Source organism: Glossina fuscipes, unplaced genomic scaffold (genome assembly GCF_014805625.2).
Source record: "Glossina fuscipes isolate IAEA_lab_2018 unplaced genomic scaffold, Yale_Gfus_2 116, whole genome shotgun sequence".
In the NCBI taxonomy this organism is placed as follows: Eukaryota; Metazoa; Arthropoda; class Insecta; order Diptera; family Glossinidae; genus Glossina; species Glossina fuscipes.
In genome coordinates, this window is record NW_023998459.1 from 139,471 (window position 1) to 158,572 (window position 19,102).

General features: G+C 33.3%; 1 protein-coding gene across 2 annotated transcripts in view; it reads right to left on the reverse strand.

Annotated features, from left to right (window-relative positions):
• Nucleotides 1-19,102, reverse strand: part of LOC119640274 (lachesin) — a 160,868-nt gene that overhangs the window by 25,635 nt on the left and 116,131 nt on the right. For both annotated transcript variants that reach the window (XM_038038183.1, XM_038038184.1), the window contains exons 4-6: nt 3,461-3,619; nt 3,246-3,374; nt 3,033-3,183 (exon numbers count right to left, since the gene is read on the reverse strand). In XM_038038183.1, the coding sequence (XP_037894111.1) occupies nt 3,033-3,183; nt 3,246-3,374; nt 3,461-3,619 (439 nt within the window). The remainder of the gene's footprint in view (nt 1-3,032; nt 3,184-3,245; nt 3,375-3,460; nt 3,620-19,102) is intronic.

Here is a 19,102-nt window from a genome sequence, read left to right on the forward strand (position 1 = left end):
GATTCCGAAGATTATTAAAGAACTGTATTAGGTGAGTCGGCGAGGGCTCCACTACGTCACTTAATCATCGTACTATTTTAATTTGATAGCATATGACCTCACATATTTGAATTTAGCTAAATATCGAAAGTAAATTTCGTATTTGGGTTCTATTAAAAAAAAATTTAAGGATTAACTTGAAGCCTTAAACTGAGAGCTGCGGTATTTTTAAATCTATAATTAGGAACAGACATGAAATTGTTAAATAGTTTTTTTTTCTTTGGAGAGGGAAGGCTAATTGTAAGGAGGTGTCAATAACACGATTTGCATTATTTTCGAACTCAACCCGGCAAGAAAAAATAATACAAATTATTATTTGAGGTCGTAAATATAAGACGTAAACATTTCTCAAGACTGTATGCTGCACAATGTATAGACTTTCTGAGATTCTCGACGTATATTTCTAACATTTGGCAAATCTTATCAAAAGTTAAAGAATCTAATGTGTTTGTCGCCTAATTTATATCTTTTATTTAGATTTTTTTCAATTACGATCGCTTTCTAAATAAAGTTCAACGCAATATAATTTGAATAAGAGCGATTGGGAACATGTCTTAAGTATTTTCTCTGCAATATATGAACCTTACAATTCTGGACGGAACCTAGAGTAAGACAAACAGACATATGGACGCTATTAAATCTAATCAATGTCTGAATTCGCGAATAAAAGCCCATTATTAGCAAAACATCATCCGAGTTTGGAAACGGTGTAGGTTCGCAATTTCTGCATCGCTTTGGAAATTTGGATTAATTACATAGGTTTAAATCAACGGCGGTATTTTTTTTTTTCTTTTCTAAAGTTTATCTTAGTTCGTAGGACGTTAACAAAGGGTTAAAATGAAACACTTGATATTTACAAGACAGAAAACTTAATTTACTTTTAATAATAAAAAAACGACGCATTATTAAAAAATTTTTTTTTGCCTTTATTCCCATACTTATCACCACATGCGACATTTTTCTTTGGGATGCATTTTATCATTTTGACTACATTGGAAGGTTTCAACAAATTCTTCAAAATTTTTAAGAATGTCATGTAGACGCATTTTGTCGTCATCGTGCTCGGGATAGTTGATGTCCATTTTAGAGCAGAAGAATTGTGATAAATTCAAGAAAAATACGCGCTTTTCAGGCAGATTAGTGCCAGGTAATAATTTCTCTAAAGAATTTTCGGAAAAGTAAGCATCATATGCTATACGTACGCCTAATAAATCAGCTAAACGTTCGTTTACGCTGGCAGTGACATGCTGTTGGTGTATGCAGTCCAAGGTTGCTGAGTATCCTTTGTGCTGTAATATAGAATACCCTGTTAAATGTTGTAAACCATTTGAATGGTAGGTGATTCCGATGGAATCAAAAGCATGCATTAACTCATGCGATAAGATAAAACCTAAAATGCTGTATTTGTACAAAGCATGAAGATTGACATCATATATAGGTAGCTGTAAGTAGCCATGAGGTAAAATAATTTGATTGGATGAACGATGATAGTAAGGTATAGAACTACTGGACAGTATAGGATCCTGTTGGTTAAAGAGGAGTTCTTGTATAATATATCGTTTCGAAGAATGTTGTTTAAGATATGCTACATGATTAAAGGCATAATTATTTGATTCGAATTGAGGTAGAGATTTATAATAGTTATCCATGAAATCTGTGCTAGCTATGGAAGGTAGAAGCAAAGTTGTGTTCATTAACTTTGATATTAAAAATTCCACTTGGGTAGTCGGTAAATTCAATCTGTTTTCATTCAGATATTTTAGAAAAGTTTTTTGGATTTTCGTAAATATTTTGAAAATGTCCTTTTTGTAATTTTCTGCCAACGACCGGGGTAGTAATGTTTGTTGATAGACGTAATTCATTGCTATTGAAAATTTCTTCCTTAGATCTTGGACGCAATCCAGTTTTTCATGGCCTTTGGGCATGTCTTGCAAGAGAAATTTCAAAAATTTTATCATCAGATAGTTGCATAATAATTCTTTATCTTGATTTTTCAAATGATCTGGGAGTTTTTGAAAGTATTCCCAGTTTTTTAGCAAAATTTTTAATTCGAGATTTTCTGGCCTTTCTTCAAGTCGAGTTTTGAAAAATATATCCCAATTTAGTAAAGGATAAGACTGTTTTAGATCGTCTAACGTTAAAGGTATCACAGCGTCATTGGAATTAGCAGCGTTAGTCACAACTTCTTGAAGACTTTTGTCAATAGATGTAATTTGTTGCATATATGATGAAATTCGTGCCGTATTTACGCCTAATAATTTCAATATAGCCAACGATTTTAGATGAGAATTTTTATCGATAGTTTCCGTTTTTTCAGGAGCTTGCAAAGTTATAGATACTTTTTTATTATCTTCCCATCTGATTTCAACGTTCATTAAAACATTATTGAAGCCATAATTTTGTAAAATGGCTAGAGTTTCTAATAACTGAAAGTTCTCTTTAGGCCATATTAAGTTAGGATTCCTTAATTCTTCTAGAATAGGCCACTCGAGGTCTTTACCCGGTCTTACTATTTGTAGGTACTTTTCCATTTCGATAGTTCCCGCTTTCTTGCAAGACTCATAATAACTCTTAAGCCCGGCTTTAGCTGGTTGGGTTTCCATAAATTCTGCCAACACTTTATTCATTTTTAATTCGACTAAGCCGGTGATATCTTTATAATAATCGCTTTGATGCCGTTGCTTCCAATTTGAACAAGAGTAATCAAAGAAACTTTGACATGGCTGGATATTCGCATTTAAATCATGCAAAATATTCTCAATCTGTTGTTTATTAACATCTTGTCCATGAGTTTGACCTGTTATCAAATAAGGCCAAGCCGCAACTAGCAACATTAATTGTACTTTTTTAATATACATGATTTTTTCGCACGAAATTTTTTTCTTAACGTTTCTTCTGCAAAATCACTTTATAAACTAATTACAAAAATCTTTACGTTCGCCTTTTAATTTATAAAAACTAAGATAAGATTTTATTTTTTTATTTCTACTTACTTGTATTTGTACGAATCTGTTATCATATGGTCGTTCTCTCTAGTCCAATAGTTCAAAGATGTTGGATTAGCTTCTATAAAGCATTCTAAGGTGACATTGAAAAACATAGGTACACCCACCAATTGATGCGGTATCCAAACCATAGGGGAAACTAATTTAAGAAATTTATGTCTTACTAAATCCAATATATCTTTCATCTCTTAAAATGCTTACAGTCCACGCTGACTTTAATTCTTTTCGATACACTAGGCGGCACACCGTTTGTTGCTATACAAAGATAGGCGCCCATATGTAAACGTGAAATACGTTCCAACTCTAGAATGTCACCCTCAACTTCTGTTACTGTGTATGGAAAAGAAATTAAATATATTTATTTATTCATTGCACTTATTTTTTAATGATTTCATTCGAAAATTTTGTCTCCTCACCTTCCATTGTTTTACTAATAACAATTTTTAAGCCATCATCACGTTTCCATTTGATAGAAGGTTCCGGGCTTCCTTTTGCTTTACATCTTAAAGTGACATTATCTCCTTCACGTATAATAACATCACTTGACGTTAAAGCATCGTCAATATTTGGAGGAACTGTATAGAAAATATCAAAATGACTTTTTTTAAATGGATAAAATTTGTTCTCACGACGGTTTAGAACGCAGGCACATGTTTTTTCTTCTCGTGATTTTTCAAAATTCATTATTTATTAACCTTAACTCCACCACAAAAATAAGAGTTATTTAAGATAATGCAAAACACACGCAAGTACGGCTATGTTGCAAAAATCTGTAATATGTACTACAGCTTTTGTCGGCTTAGAAGCCCGGCTTAATGCGATTGACAACGTATGGGCAAAGTTGTCGACTATTTTACATTGTGGCAGAAAGGTGTAAAACTAACCACGTTTACGCAGCACACATAGGCAAACCGTGACATAAGGAAGAAGATTATAAAACGTCTTCCTTGTTACTTAAACAGCTTGCTACTTGCTTTCCGTGGATAAGATTCACACGCCGCAGATCGAAGCTTTAACTTAAGAAACTTGATGATGACTAAGCACATTTCTAAAATTAACTGTTGTTTAACGTGGTTTCCTTTTAAGAAAAATCATGCTCTTTGTTTATAGTCTCAAATTCCAATTCGAGATTCGCTTAAATGGTTGTCCTTCTTCTTCATCTTCTAAGCTGATATATTTATTATCCCCTTAGTATGGAGTATAGAGTATAGAGTAGTATTTAGCTGCGATTTAAAATCAAGAACATTATGGACACTGGGAAATTTCCTAACAAGTAGGTTGTTCCTACACAAAGCAGGCAGATTAAAGTTCAAGCAATCACGTTAGTGTTGTTCGAAATACAGTCGAGGCAGATGAGAATGCTGGCAAAGCTGAGGGTCCCTGGTAAAGAACTTTATTGCTGAACAGATCTCTTTTCCACAAAAACACTTATTCATAAGGACAGCACAGAGTACATTAGGCCGATGGTCAACTTTATCGAGAAGCACACTCTCGACTTGGGTCAAGTCATTAGGTGGTTGCATTGGATTTGAGGGTTTCTTCACTTGAAAAAAGCATTTATTGAAAAAAATTGATACAATATATGTTAACGAAAATGTTTTCCACCATTTTCCGCAACATTTTGCCAGCCAAGCCATGCTGCAGCGATCAGGATAGGTGATAATCAAAAGGCGCTATTATTTCTTATCTTCCTTTGAAAAGGTCAAGACCCAGATGCTTTTGGTTTCTACCTTGAATAGATGTTCTCCAAAGCAGATGCGATTTGATGATATTTCTCTTTCGGCACCATTAAAACATGTTCATCATTCTCTATATAGGATAAGGAATTTTGTCATTTTCCGACATCAGTCAGATTTTTAGGTAAGATATTGAGTAATTATATCACTCACAATATTACGTTTATCTTTAATCTACATACTATATCTATTTTTCGGGGATATGAGTTGTTCTATATGTGATAACTATGTGTTAAAGTCGCTAAATACATCAGCGCAGTTCGTTTTATTTCATTGCCTCGATCAATTTCTAGAATTTCTTAATTAATTTGTTCCACTTGCGCTTACACTAAGCAGAAAACTAACCCAATTTTAGGTAGAAGCCGAAATAACTGCCAAAATAATTTATTTGACGTAGGAAGACTGTCTGGGGGAAATTTTTGAACAATCTTCTAATTATATATTTCTTTACGACATTCGGATACTGGTATCCGCATGCCACATAATAAGTTAATCACGCAATATTGTAAACACAACTTATAGGTAAGCAATTCTACAATCCAACAATGCATTCATTAGAACAACCTTTGTTTGCAGGGATCGCGCGCACTGAAGTATTTTAATAATTTTGACATTCATCACCGTAAATAGCACTATGCTGTTTTCGGAAAGCAAAGAAAAATATGTCTCCCGCCAACATCACCGAACTCCGAATACCGAAATCGTTATAGAAAGTCACATGAGATTCTCTCGTAGCTATAACAGATTGTTTGTAGCACTTTGCAAGTATTAAAAGAAATATTTTGTTGAGGACTATTTCTGGGTTTTTTATAAACGTAAATATAAGCATTTTCAATAGCGCATGAAAAAAAAAACATAAAAACACAAAAGCCGACGATAATTAAATTCATGGTGGAAAAGGCTAGTTAGTTATTCGCCTGCCCTCCTTAAGCTGAGTTCAATTTGTTGATAAGATTTTAAAATTCGATAGGTTTTAAAAAACATGAAACCTTTTAATTGATCTATTGCATAGAAACGATGTCATCACAATTTATTCTGCCACATCATTCTAATTCAGAATACATTCCAATAATTTTAATCAATGAACTTTGAACATTCAAAGCATCGTTGTTGTTTAATGTTAACAAATTTTCTCCTTTCAATTTCGAATTGACCACTGGCGGTGTATTAATTTTGATATTCCATTTGGAAAAAGCGGCATATCATCTATCTATGGTTTCGTAGATTTCAAGCTGCTCATAATTCACCTTGAAATACGGACTATTACGGCCTTTTCCGTCGATTATAACCAGTCGCTTGATCTTCGTCATGCTTTTTCCCTTTGCAGATTATCTAATAGTACTTTCCTCTTTTTAAATTAAATAGGAAAAGCAGTGCTTGCTGAAAATAGAACTTTTTTTGCCACCTGCTTAAATAACCAGGATATTATGTTGCGTTTCCTTTGATGCATTCTACATTTTCTGGCCCAAAGTCCACGAAAGTCGGACAAATACCTGTTTATACTTCTTTAGTTACGAAACGACGTTCATAAATATTAAGCATGTATATTATCGAAAAAGAATATTAGAGTAGAGAAGCCGAGAGTATTGCCAAAGTAAAATGTAAATAATCGCATCCTTAAAGAAATTCATTGTACATAAAGAATCTTGAAGTAAAAACGTGCAAGTATATTTCGCTTAAAAAGAGTATCCACGATCTAGTAACATGAATCGGATCCGAGAAAAGTGAATTCCGTAACAGTACGATATAGTAATTCCCGCTCTCTTGAATAGCTAGAAAGTTTTTATCACAAGTCGTTTGTATTCTAAACATTCTCGATATTGTATAAGAAATTGGCACATCTTGAAATTGCTTAAGTGTGAAATAATAGCGAAATATATCGGAGAAGTCAATTATAAATAAAAGTTTTGGAGATTCAACTTTTTTTCATCTACTAGTAAAAACGTGCAACTTTACAGTATAATTCGCCACTAATATATGTATATTACTTCAATTTTTCTCTTCTCTTTCCCCGTTCTTTTCTTAATTACATAGTACATATAAGTTTTTTCAAATACCTATTTTTCTTCTTCAAATGATTCATTTCTTGTAGCATCAATGATTGAATAAGCATTGGCATCTTTCTTTCTTAACTCCTATTAAAAAAAATTCGAAATGAAATTAAACTGATGACTGATAGCGGATGTGCAAGATGCGTTCTGAGGCAAACATAATTTTCATATTTATTTTCAGTGTAATCGGTTGTTATATATGTAGTTGTCTCCAACAAAAATATTTTCAATCAATTTATATCTGAAACATGATGTATAAACATCTTTTCTCCGATTAATATGTGCAAAGTTACAATTCAGTTAATTAAATGCATATTTATACACATCCAGTGAGGCATAGCCAAGCAGTCATTGAATAACGTTTTTGTGCTGATTAAATAACGCTAACTTTTTTATTTGGCCCAATTATGAGTACAGAGGCGAGGTTTGGAGACGTTGAAAACATAAATTTTTTTTTTTTTTTTTTTTTGTGGTACACACGATTTCTTTTGTACGTTAAACGGGTGATTTTCTTTAATTAAATTGTGTGTCAAACTTTTTCCCTTAAACTAGCAAGAAAAAAAACGAAATAGAAAACTTTTATTTTCTTTTTCCGAATTTCGTTTAACACCATCAAAAGTCAACTGGTGTGCAGGGCAAGCAGAAAAAAAAGGAAATATGGAAGAGAAAGAGAAAATCGCTTGTAAAGAATGGGAATATAAGCCTAGGGTTTACAGCCAGCTTAAATCATTTGTCGACATCTGTGGAATATCAATGAAATATGTCCGCAGAAACGAAAAAGTTTCCGTAATAAGTCAAACTAACACCAAATGTCCAATGGTTAACAACACCAACACACATGCACATCTACATTGGCAGACTAATGACAGTTGACAATATCTTTTAGATATTTTACAAACTAAAATATTCTACACGCACCCTTGTATAGATACGAACTGAAGCCTTGACAAGCAGAGCTAGCTATGAGCACAACAAACCTCTTGACCAAAATAAAACTTATATCAGCGACCACATTATGTTGTTACATATTCAAGACACACACCGTTCTCTTGCAATCAAGGACTATTGATAGTGGATAGAGTGGAGAAGAGTAGGACGAAGAGAAAGAGAAAGAAAAAGTAGATATCAAGAAAATTAATAGAAAAAAAGTATTTGTATAAGCCTGTGCATGTATATACAGTGTGCTCTTGGCAAAAGCATTAGCTGACAGCAGCACATCGACCACAATAAGCAAAAAAGAAAAATTTAAGAACTGCCAGAGAAAAAACTTTGTTGGTTTTCTTTATAATAAGTTTCACTAAGAGTTTATGTGAATATCCATTAAGGGTAAACATTACGGTATTCGTTTGGTTGGCTGATTTCGGTAGCACGATGGTATTGGCATAAAACGTTTATTAGTTTTCACAAAACTTTGGCAGTTTTGCTGATTTTTAGTTTGTTTCATTTTTTTTATGTTTTTCTTTATTTCGTTTTTGTTTTCTTGTATTTTGAAAACTTGAGAAAAATGTTATTGAAGTCATAATAACGCAGCATGAAAACAATAATAACGCATGTAGGATAAAAAAACTTATCGTTTTGACAATCTTGTCTGCTTACTAATTACGGTTATTAAGTACCATAAAAACGTTTAGGATGCGGAAAGAGAAAAAGTAAAAAACTTGTGTATAAAGAAACAAAAAAATTCCCAAAAAAAAAAACGTGCAATGTTTTTATTGAAAAATTGGTTTGTTGAAAAGTTAGCTTTAAACGACATTGGTTTTGATGCTTTGAAAAACATGAACATATTATTTAAAAGCGATTCGATACAATTGGCGGTCAGAATGTGCAGAAGGACTTTGTTTAGTTTTGAGCGAATTTTGCTTGTCGCTCTAATAACTCATTGCCTATTACGACAGCGAACATTGCCAACTTTTATTGTATAAAATGTACACGAGAGCATAGATAGAGGTTAGTTTTCCATTTCCATTTTAACGATTAATGAAAGCAGAAATATAACCTGATCGACTCCAAGCCATGCTTTTAAGAGTAAATGTTTTAGAGTTTCTCCATGCAAATTTTTGGACCCCGGCAAATACTTCGACGGGAAGTAAGAAAATAATATCCATCTTCAGGCAGATGTTTATAAACTTCAAAGTAAACAGCGGGTCTTTTTATACTGATCACCGTAGGATAAGGGGTATATTTATTTTGTCAAAACGTTTGCAACGCCCAGAAGTAAGCATTCGAGACTTCATAAAGCATATATATTCTTGATCAGCATCAAATTCTTCTCTCTGTGTAATGTCAATTGCCACAAATACGAAGCTATGAGAAACACAGGAAGTTTGCACCACGTAAACTAAGAACACCTCTGTTTTTCAAAAGGAATGAAAAATTGGATTGTTGCTCGTTGCTCATAAAGTATAGCAAACAAATGTAAAAAAATTTGTTCGCATATTCTATGGACGATGCTGTAGCAGCTGAAACAACAAAAATGGAAAAATTGACCACGCCTACCCAATATCACACTGTATCAAACTTTAATTATTTTTTCAATACCCATATAAAACGCAAAACAAAAACAACAAGTGTGTATAAATTCTTGGCCACTTTCAAACTTGTAATGCACCTAAACATATCCGTCTTTTCGCCTGACCAACTGTCTGTTTGCGCAACTTTGTAGTATTTATGATAAATATTCTTCCGTTAGCGAAAATGGCAACATCCCCTACAAATTTGCAAAAGGGTTTCGAATTAACCTAAACTTCCCAAAGGACACGCCTACAATGCCCACATGCCTATTCGACAAAAACTTTTATTTTGAAAATAGAAAAATTCAGCTGCGCCCAATCCATGTCATAGAGCATGTATATTTTGTTCCTTTATTTCTTTTGCCTTTTTAGGGTAACAGTGACGGGTACAAAAGACGTGACGGGTATAAAGAAAGAATTTAATTTTTTACCTGTTTCACTTTAAGTGTGCACCATTTGCGTCAGGTTTCTTTTCGATGCGCGTCATAGGCCGTGAATGAGTTTTGTCTATTGACGGGTCTGCACAGGATGGCATCTATTTCGCTCTAAAGCGAAAATTGTCGCTATAATTATTATGTTATAATCACTCTTATTATTATTTTAGATTATTATCTGCTATTATTTTTTAACTACATGTCGTTTTTCTGAGTCGGTGCTTCTTCAAACCCGATCAGTACCCATCGATTAAAGCGTGTTAGCATTTGCGTAACACCCCGTACACAGGCGAACTCAAGAAGAACGCATATTCTCAACAGAATTCCTGATATGCGAAATATATATACCCTGAACACGAGACGATGAATTTTTAAACAAGTGATAACCGTCTAATTTATAGTGCGACTGCCTTCCTTGCGGCTTCGTTGTTATTTAACGGGAACCCATTTTAGTCAATTGTCTTATTTAACACCGCTCTGCGAAAGGATCATTTAACGTCTTAAGAAAGGTGCTTAACACGCTGGATGATTTATTTCAAATTATTCCGGTATAATTTCTTTGTTTTCATTATTTGGGAGGTTCCTGTCGGCGTTACGATTTTGGTCCTTTGGTCTTCCGCTTATGTTGGTAAACGTTTTAACGTTAAGCCACAAACAGCTATTGCGTCATTTTCTTCGTATTTACACGCTAGCTATATCACATGACACTCAATGAAACAAATTAGAATTGAGAATTAACAATAGGTCATCTGTAAAGATATTATTTTGAAAAAAAATGTTATAAAATCGTTACGAACGACAAATTAAGTTAAAACGTAACTAGCACGGCTTCACATTTTTAAAAAAGTTATTTTTTTTTATTGGCTTAAAAAGGCAAGCATGATATCGATTAATTTTTGTGGGCGGAGCAAAATTTTCGAGTGGTATAAATGTAATCGAAACTTTAAGCTGGTTTTTTCCAAAAAACGATTTTTCAATATTATAAGCAGCATAACTGATTCATAACTCATTCCATTCTTTTCATTGGAGTATCGTTTTCTTTAACGTTTTCAAGAGAAGTGCGGCTGAATTTACGTTAATTTACGCAAATGATTCGGAGTGGAAAATGAAACTATTCTATCTATAGACATGCTTATTATATGATTTTACTTTTTATACTCTAATTTGCACGAGCTAGCCCCTTAAATTGAACACATCTCGTAAGGATTCCTTGGGTGGCGACATTTTATAATATCTCTTCAGAAAAAAATTCTTTTATTTATTTTTCTTTTGCTTAACGATCTGATCTCCCTTCACTTCCTTTCGCTCTATACCAAAAAAATGATCAAAAGTGCACTATTTGGCAATGTCGCAAAAAAAAAATGATTTGCAATGAGCAAAAGATATTAGTGATATTATAGAGGCATTTTGAGTGGTTCCCAAGAAAATAGTAAAAGGGGAAAAGAGGTGGAGTTCGCGTAAGGCTAACCATAGTTAGCGACTTTTTTGGACATAATTGAAACTTTATTAGGAAGCTATATGTGATCATTGCAAAAATCCGAAAATCCCTAGTGTTTTATTTATAAGAAAGGAAAAGGTGCTGCGCATGAAGACACATTATATTGTTAGAGGGAGAAAAATTGCAAAGATCACTAAAAGTAAGTTGTGTTGTATGCAAACTCACTGTATGTACGACCAAAGTAAGCTCCACCGTTTTTGAGAGTTGAACCCGGGAACACTAACTTGAATGTTGTGACTCTCACCTACAGAGTTTCTTAGGCGAGATTTTTCTTGATTTAGAATATCGAAAAACGAACCTTAGTATTAAATAATTTAATATTATTATCGTTTAAATTATGGATTTGGTTCAATCGTAATTAAGCTTACTTTAAACGCAGGCTTAAACCGCTTCTGGCATCCATCGTTTGTTTTTTCTTTTTTTACTTTTTTCTCAAAATATATTACGCCGCATTAAATCCTACCATATATTTATCATAGCTAATATAATCCGAATATAACGCCACACTTATCGTTTCGCAAGGCAACCTATTGATGTCCTACCTCTGTATACATGTACGTATGTTTATATATCTTTTAGTTGTTAGTTTAGTTTAGCGCGGTATCAAACTTTTGCCATCTTTTGGTGCCATATGTTATTGATCTCGGCACACGCGTCGACATGTTTACCATCATGGAGAGTACGTGTAGTATTAAAAATGTTCATAAAACGTGATATTATGGTTGCTCCCATATACAAGTAGCGAGTATGTGTGTGCAATAGGGACGTATGAGGAAAAAGGAAAAAAATTGCAGAAGCATATGTAACGAGAGGTATTTTTTCACTACATTTCCTTTTCTCTGATATTCTCGCCGGTTTTATTCCCTTTTGTTTTCTTTCATTTTTTTTGTAAATTTTTTTCTTTCTTTTGCACTACAATGTAAAAAAGCTACAACAACATAAACAACAAGAGTGACAATAAGACCACACATATCATCATCATTGCTTTCGTTATTATCGTTTGCAATGCAGTGGCGGTAAATATTGTGTATCAACAGCCTTGGCATTTTATACTGATTCAATGCACTAACCGCGAATGAGTCTCATATCCAAAAAAAAAGCAAAAACAATAAATATACACCCCGTGAAATTTAAAGTTTTTTAGGAATCAAACGAAAAAAGAGAGAAAATTTTATATTTTGCATTTAATCGAATTTTGCATGTTGAATGACTATTTGAGGAAAAAGTGTAGCTACCGCTACAACTACAGGTACATTTCTTTGTTTTTCGTCAACCAATCAAGCACGAATAAAAACCAAACCGGCTTATGAGTAAAGAAAGTGATTTACTCAACCGTATAAAAATTATGCCATCGTTTGTTAAAGAAAGGACGCGTACCCTAAAATTTATAACATAACCGAAGAAACATGTGCTGCAGTCAATGATATTCAAATTTGTTGAATAGAACGGAAAAGAATTTGCATACTATTGCTTAGAAGTAAAAAAAAATCAGGATGAACAAGGATCTAATCTAAAATCGATAAATCATCATCTTATTAAATTTACTCATACAGTCTTTTTCATTACAACGACAGTACAAGATATAAAATTTTTTTGTAATAATTTGACATTGCTTTCCAACGCTAGGATGTCTGCATCCAAAGTTCATGATTGTAAATTTGTGAGTATTAAATTAATATGAATTGAATTTTGTTACTATGAAAATCTCTAGATTTTCTAAATAATTTTCGAATTAAATTTTGTTACTATGATAATCTCTAGATGGTCTAAATAATTTTCTTTGCATTAAATAAACTATAGCTACACTAACTACTAAGAAAATTACATTCACCTGGTGCAGAATTTTGTATACCCAGCACCATTCATTTTATCAACGTAAAACAAAGTAAACAATCACCGACTCGAATTTCTCCCCGCCGCCGAGCAGTTTTCTAACCTATCCAGTAACATTCAAAAGATAATATCTATATCGGTCTGTTATAAGGACGGGTTCGAGCATTTTTTAATGCTAGATACACAGTTCAAGGACTTCTGTTTCTAACTTTTCTATTAAAACATTTCAAGAAAATAGAACTACTTGGCCTCTACACCTTTGTTATTGAGTCTCTGTGTACGATAATAGCTGCCGGAGGATTTAGAAGACATTAATATAACATAAAAGCAGATATTAATTTACGTTTATCTGTTTATTATACTACACTGCAATTCAAAAAGCTATAAAAATTGAATTAAAAATGTTGATCATCTTAACTCAAAGCGTATACCGTCATATATAAAATGCTAAACTAACTGTCTAGATAGAAAATATTCCTAATACATATCTAAACAATTTGAAAACCACCTCGGACAGCGAACTACTGACGTCGTATTTTGCTCAGCTATGATTTGACCCATTCTCAACAAAAAAAAATTGTACATATGGTTGTTTGTGAAAAATAATGAGGATTCGAGAATCATGCCAATGCTTTCGTACTTGCCGTTATACGACCTGTAGCTCACAGCAAAATGTTACGAAACATGACGGAGACAACTACTAATAATTCAAGTAAACTTCCTTAAGCAGTTCAATCTTTTAGTGTCTAAAGGAATAGAAAATTAATTGTTGCTTGAGAGTCTTTGCAATTCCTGGCGCTTTCCAAGTCTGCCAAAATTAATTTTAAATCCTCATTAATGCGAACATTTCGTATTACGATTAGGTTAACGAATTAGAAAGATAATGGTTCTTCATTAACATTAAGAAACTCATCTTTGTTTACGTGGTGCAATGCGGTTGAACAATTAGCTCATATATTATGACATATAGTGACAAAATAGAAATAACTAACGAATGTAAATGCTAAGATTATGTCTAAAATTATTCTAACTATTATCAAGCCGAAAAGCCATGACGTCCAACCAATTTGGGCTAATCGCGAATGAGCGAAAAATCCAATTGTTATAAACTCCGATATGTTTTGAGATTTAATTAAACAAATACTCAAAGTTAATTTGACAATGACATCTTTTCAACTAACTTTAAGTTGCTTTCAAAAACGGCAAAGAAGGAAACAAGTATATAACAGATATGCGAAACTTTATCCACCTTTATCTCAATTTCCGCGATTTCGATCATTTAAACAGTTGGATGGAGGATATTATTTCAACTTACACAGATAACGGAAGTTTCATAAGTAACAATGAAGAAGTAAATCTGAAGAAATGCTATTCGTTCGTTGGCTCCATCATATACAATCAACAGTTTAATATACTATTAATAGACTGGCCGTCTGCTATATTATAGGAATTAATTGCTTTGGGTTCCATGCGAATATGAACTTCTCTAAGAAGAAGAGAAGAGAAGAGAGAGAAGAAGAGAAAACTTGCAGCTCAGAAACGATATAATGAATGGGTCGTTAACTACAAAATAAATGCTTTCAATGATTACGCATTTTTGGGATTTTTTTGCAATTTAACAAAACAGTTACTTAAATTTTATTGGAAAGGTTTATCTTATTGATCTTATTATATTTTAAAAGGAACGACGAACCATTCCATACTTCCTTTTCGTGCTTATATTTTCAGATTCACCTGTGTTGTATTGTTTTGATAATAAATCTAAATTATTGCACAGTGAAAATCCTCCTAGTTAGAAAGCCTTTTATGTAACTACAGAAACGCTTAATTTCAATTCTTAAAAGACAAAGAAGTTGTTCATTAAATTTTTCAATATTTAACGGCAACAATAATAAATTTTATCGTCAAATTACACATTCACGGCGACAGTACGGATACACATAAAACCGTGTTATTTGTACATTCAGTCTGTATATTTAACGTCCTATGGAGCCCTTACCATACGCGCGACCACATTTAATGCCATCAAAATAATTTAATTTAATACATTACCTCATTATGTTGAATTTATGAGGGAAGAAGACGCAGGTTAAATTCGGTTTAAGCCGAAGAAATTAATCTCTATTTATTTATCTATATATGATAAAAGAAAAAAAATGTTCTTCTCACTCTTATAAATAGTAAATCCCTTTGACTAAAACAATGCATAGAGAGTTATAGGCGTGACGAAACTTGTGTTAAAATTATGCTAAAAAACATGATAAAATTATATACTTGAAAGGCATAAGAAGGGGCTGATTGATATATGTGTCTATCTACAGATCTTAAGTAGTTGGGAAATAGAGTTTTTTTAGGCTTTTTGTACCATACGAGAATTATCAAGTGTTTTAAAAGCTCAAAAATAGATATCAGAGATGCCATAAAACATGTCCTTACTCGAGGGGCCAGGGCATTTAGCTTGGATTGTAGAATTAACGGTATTTTTGCTGAAGCCAGGAGAACGATATATTTTTATAACAATCAAATTTATTTTCAAAAATCGGCTAAATCGGTCAACTCTTCTGTTTATTTTAGATACCATTTCGGACAAACTTTTTGGTTTCACTTACCTACTTGCCTTTTTATGACAAGTATACTAGAAACTGCAAGCAGACGACGAACAAATATATGCAGCTATGGTAATTCAGAATTTTACTTCAATAAAAAACTCGTACGCGTTATGGACTACTTTCCTAAAAAGTTTTTGCCGTTTTTAACGCATACTCCTAGGATGAGAAAATTAATACTCCTTAATTTTTCCGTAGTGTTTGCAAAGGATTGTTTTACAAAGTTGAAAAAAGTTGCAAAAAAATTTATGTATAAAATGCGCAAATTGAAAATTATATAAGCTTTCATATGAAAAGGTATTATTATTACTACGCCCGGAATTGGACAACAAAGCTTTTGGATAATAATTTCTCTATCACATAGTGGCTGTTGCTCTTCTTACTTTTTATCATTTAAAGCTATTTATGGGAAAGTGTTTAAATGTACAACTGAGCTCGAATGCAATCTCGTCCACAAGTATTTTCACATGCAGGCGCATATAAACGCAAATGTTACGATATGAACAAACTCACATACACTCTCATATGTTAAAGTAGTTTAACGTTGTCAGCATTAAAATATGCATTATTTAAAATAAAAAGTCTCACTGATCTATGCATTATGTGCATGTCTTTGCTTTTTCTCTCCATTGCTGCGACAAGAGGCACGGATAAGCAAAAATACGTGGAGATAAATGGACGTACATACACATACGAGAAATGTTAACTGTTGTCTATATTTTATCTTTTTGTCTGTCTGTTATTTTTTTTTTTTCTCCTGTCCAACCATCATTGCCCGTCTGTCTGCTCGCTTGTCTACAAGCCTCGTTACATCTTTTGCTCTCTTTGAGCATATTTAGCGTATGTACTTGGTTTCGTTGATTCGGCGTATTATAAATTTGAACGCTTTTTATTATGGTCACTTTTTAACATACTTTTAATTTCTCGTATGTAAGCATGTGTACGAATGGGTAATTTTGCCATATACGCGATCACTTTAACTATTATGTTGTATACTTTTGGGCAGTCTGTGTATGTTTTCCTACACACACACACACACACACACACAAGAACTGTGATTCGCTATACGTACATGCCTTGCGATACATTTACACAGCGCTGGAACATAATTCTCTCTCTCGCTCTCTCTGGGAATTGCGTCTTGCCTGACTTCCCTTGTCGCTTTTTGCAAATTCTTAACTTTGTGTGGTCATGTAATGCTATTTTTTGGGTTCATTTATTTGGTTTCTGTTTTTTTTAACAGGATTTTATCATTTGATTCAGCTTTACACCCGGTCTTGCTTTTAATGATGTTTTTGTTGTTGTTCTGGGTGAGAATGAAGGCGTATGTGCTCTTATGTTGTGCATTAAACGTGCAAATTAAATTTGTTTGTTTTATGTGTTAAATGTGCATACAAGCATTCATAATATATGCGGTTGTATGTATGCGATATGTGATACTTGTATATTACATATGTTGCGCTATACGAGTTTATGTGCACGGGTGTCTGCATATAATTTCAAATGGTAATTTATTCGTTGTAGTTTATATAGTTTCAAGCGGAATTTTCATTTTGCTGGATTGCTTAAAAAGACCGGACAGAAAAAAAGGAATAAAAAGAAATTAAACTATTTATCTTTGTTTATAATAATAATAATGAAAATTAGTGCTTGTTTAAGGTTGGTTAACACCAAAATCATGTATAAGTTAGATTAGTTTGTCGCTTGAATTTAATGAAAATTTTCTGTTTTAGTTTCGCGGTGGCGGGCGACTTCAAAATTTATTGCTTTGCAAATTATTGGCAATTTTGACCAAGCATAGGCACTTGCAAAAACTGTTGAGTAAATTGAAAATAATATAATAAACAACGGGGACAACTTTCATTACTGATAAGCAATGGTAGTAAGAGAATCGTGTTCCATTTAAAACGAATTAAATACCATTTGAAAAATTTTTGAATGTTTTTTTAGAAGTTTTTAATTGTATATCGATCCGGAAATTAGCCATCTTTGTAACTTAGTTTAAAGCTTGCAATAGCCGGACAAAAAACGAAATTTTACAACGCTATCAAACTAAAATGAATTTTCAAATTCTTTCGTGTTGCGTAGCTTGCTGTTCTTCGCCTTCTGCTTTCGCATATGTCAACCCCTTCCTTACCGGCATCCACCACACTTGTGGATCTTTCATTGCCAAATCTGTTAAAGGTGTCGAGCGCCTTATTCCCGCCTTTAGATGACACCCATATTTCTCCCACCGAAAACTTAGCTGATAAGACTAATAAGCCGAACAATCCTCAAAGGGACAAAGGAATCTCCCCCCAACGGTCACGTTCGCCACAAACCTCAAGAAAAATATAAATGAAAATAATAAAACCTCCTCTCCCTATGGCTTATGTGACGCAACTTCAGGGCACAAAGTCAGCAGAGACACTCCCCCTCTTTTTCTCAGTCTCAAATTTCTTAACTTTTAACACCTAATGTTTCGTATACTAACGGTTCTAACGCCAATGTTACTAGCTTGACAGCTTCACCTTGGAAAGCAATATTTGTGTCCAGGCTGACAGCCAAGAGCTTAAGCGTTAACATACAAAGTTACCTGGCTATGAAAGCCCTATCTGTTAATCTTACTCGCGTTAGCATTCTTAAATTATCTCAAGTAGAGCTATCTCTTTCTTTATGATTTTAGTTCTCACGGAAAATACTGAGATTTCGTTAATAAATTTTTGTGGCTACTGGAATGCTAATTTCATGGTTCTGCACACCCAAAAAACTGATTGTTTTTTCAGGCTCGCTAACTAGTGTTTAGCAAAATGTTAGAGGTCTACACTCAAATGTTCGATCTACTAAATTCGATGATCACTGAGTTTTCCTGATTTGCTTGTACCAAAATCTGGCTGAAGCCTGATCTATATTCGTCGAAGCTCTTTACCAACACTTTCCATGTTTTCAGACAAACTGGTGATGGTATTTTAATTGTAATAACTTTGCATTCCGTCCTACTCGTATGAAAGTTGGTAATAAACGTCAATATGTATCTTGTTTCTATATTCCTCCAAACGAGGTTATCTCTACTTATAAGAAACAAGAAACCCTCATTTGTAAGTCGGGTGATACGTCAAAATCTAAAGATGTGATCATGGTGTTGGAAGACTGTAATTTACCGCAAGTCACTTGGTCTGATAGTAAAAACTCAGGTTGCGTGGTTCCCGCTTCAACATCTGCAAAAACTGGTATAATTTTCAATGCATTGTTTGAAGAAAACTTACTTCAATACAACCATAAATCTTTGCTTTCTCATTACAAGCAGGATTGTTTGTTGAATACTTCTAATATATTCAATCCCCAGTTCTCAGATGCACATTATGATTTTAAAAGAGGCAATATTGTTCAGCTTAAGTCTCATTTTTCACA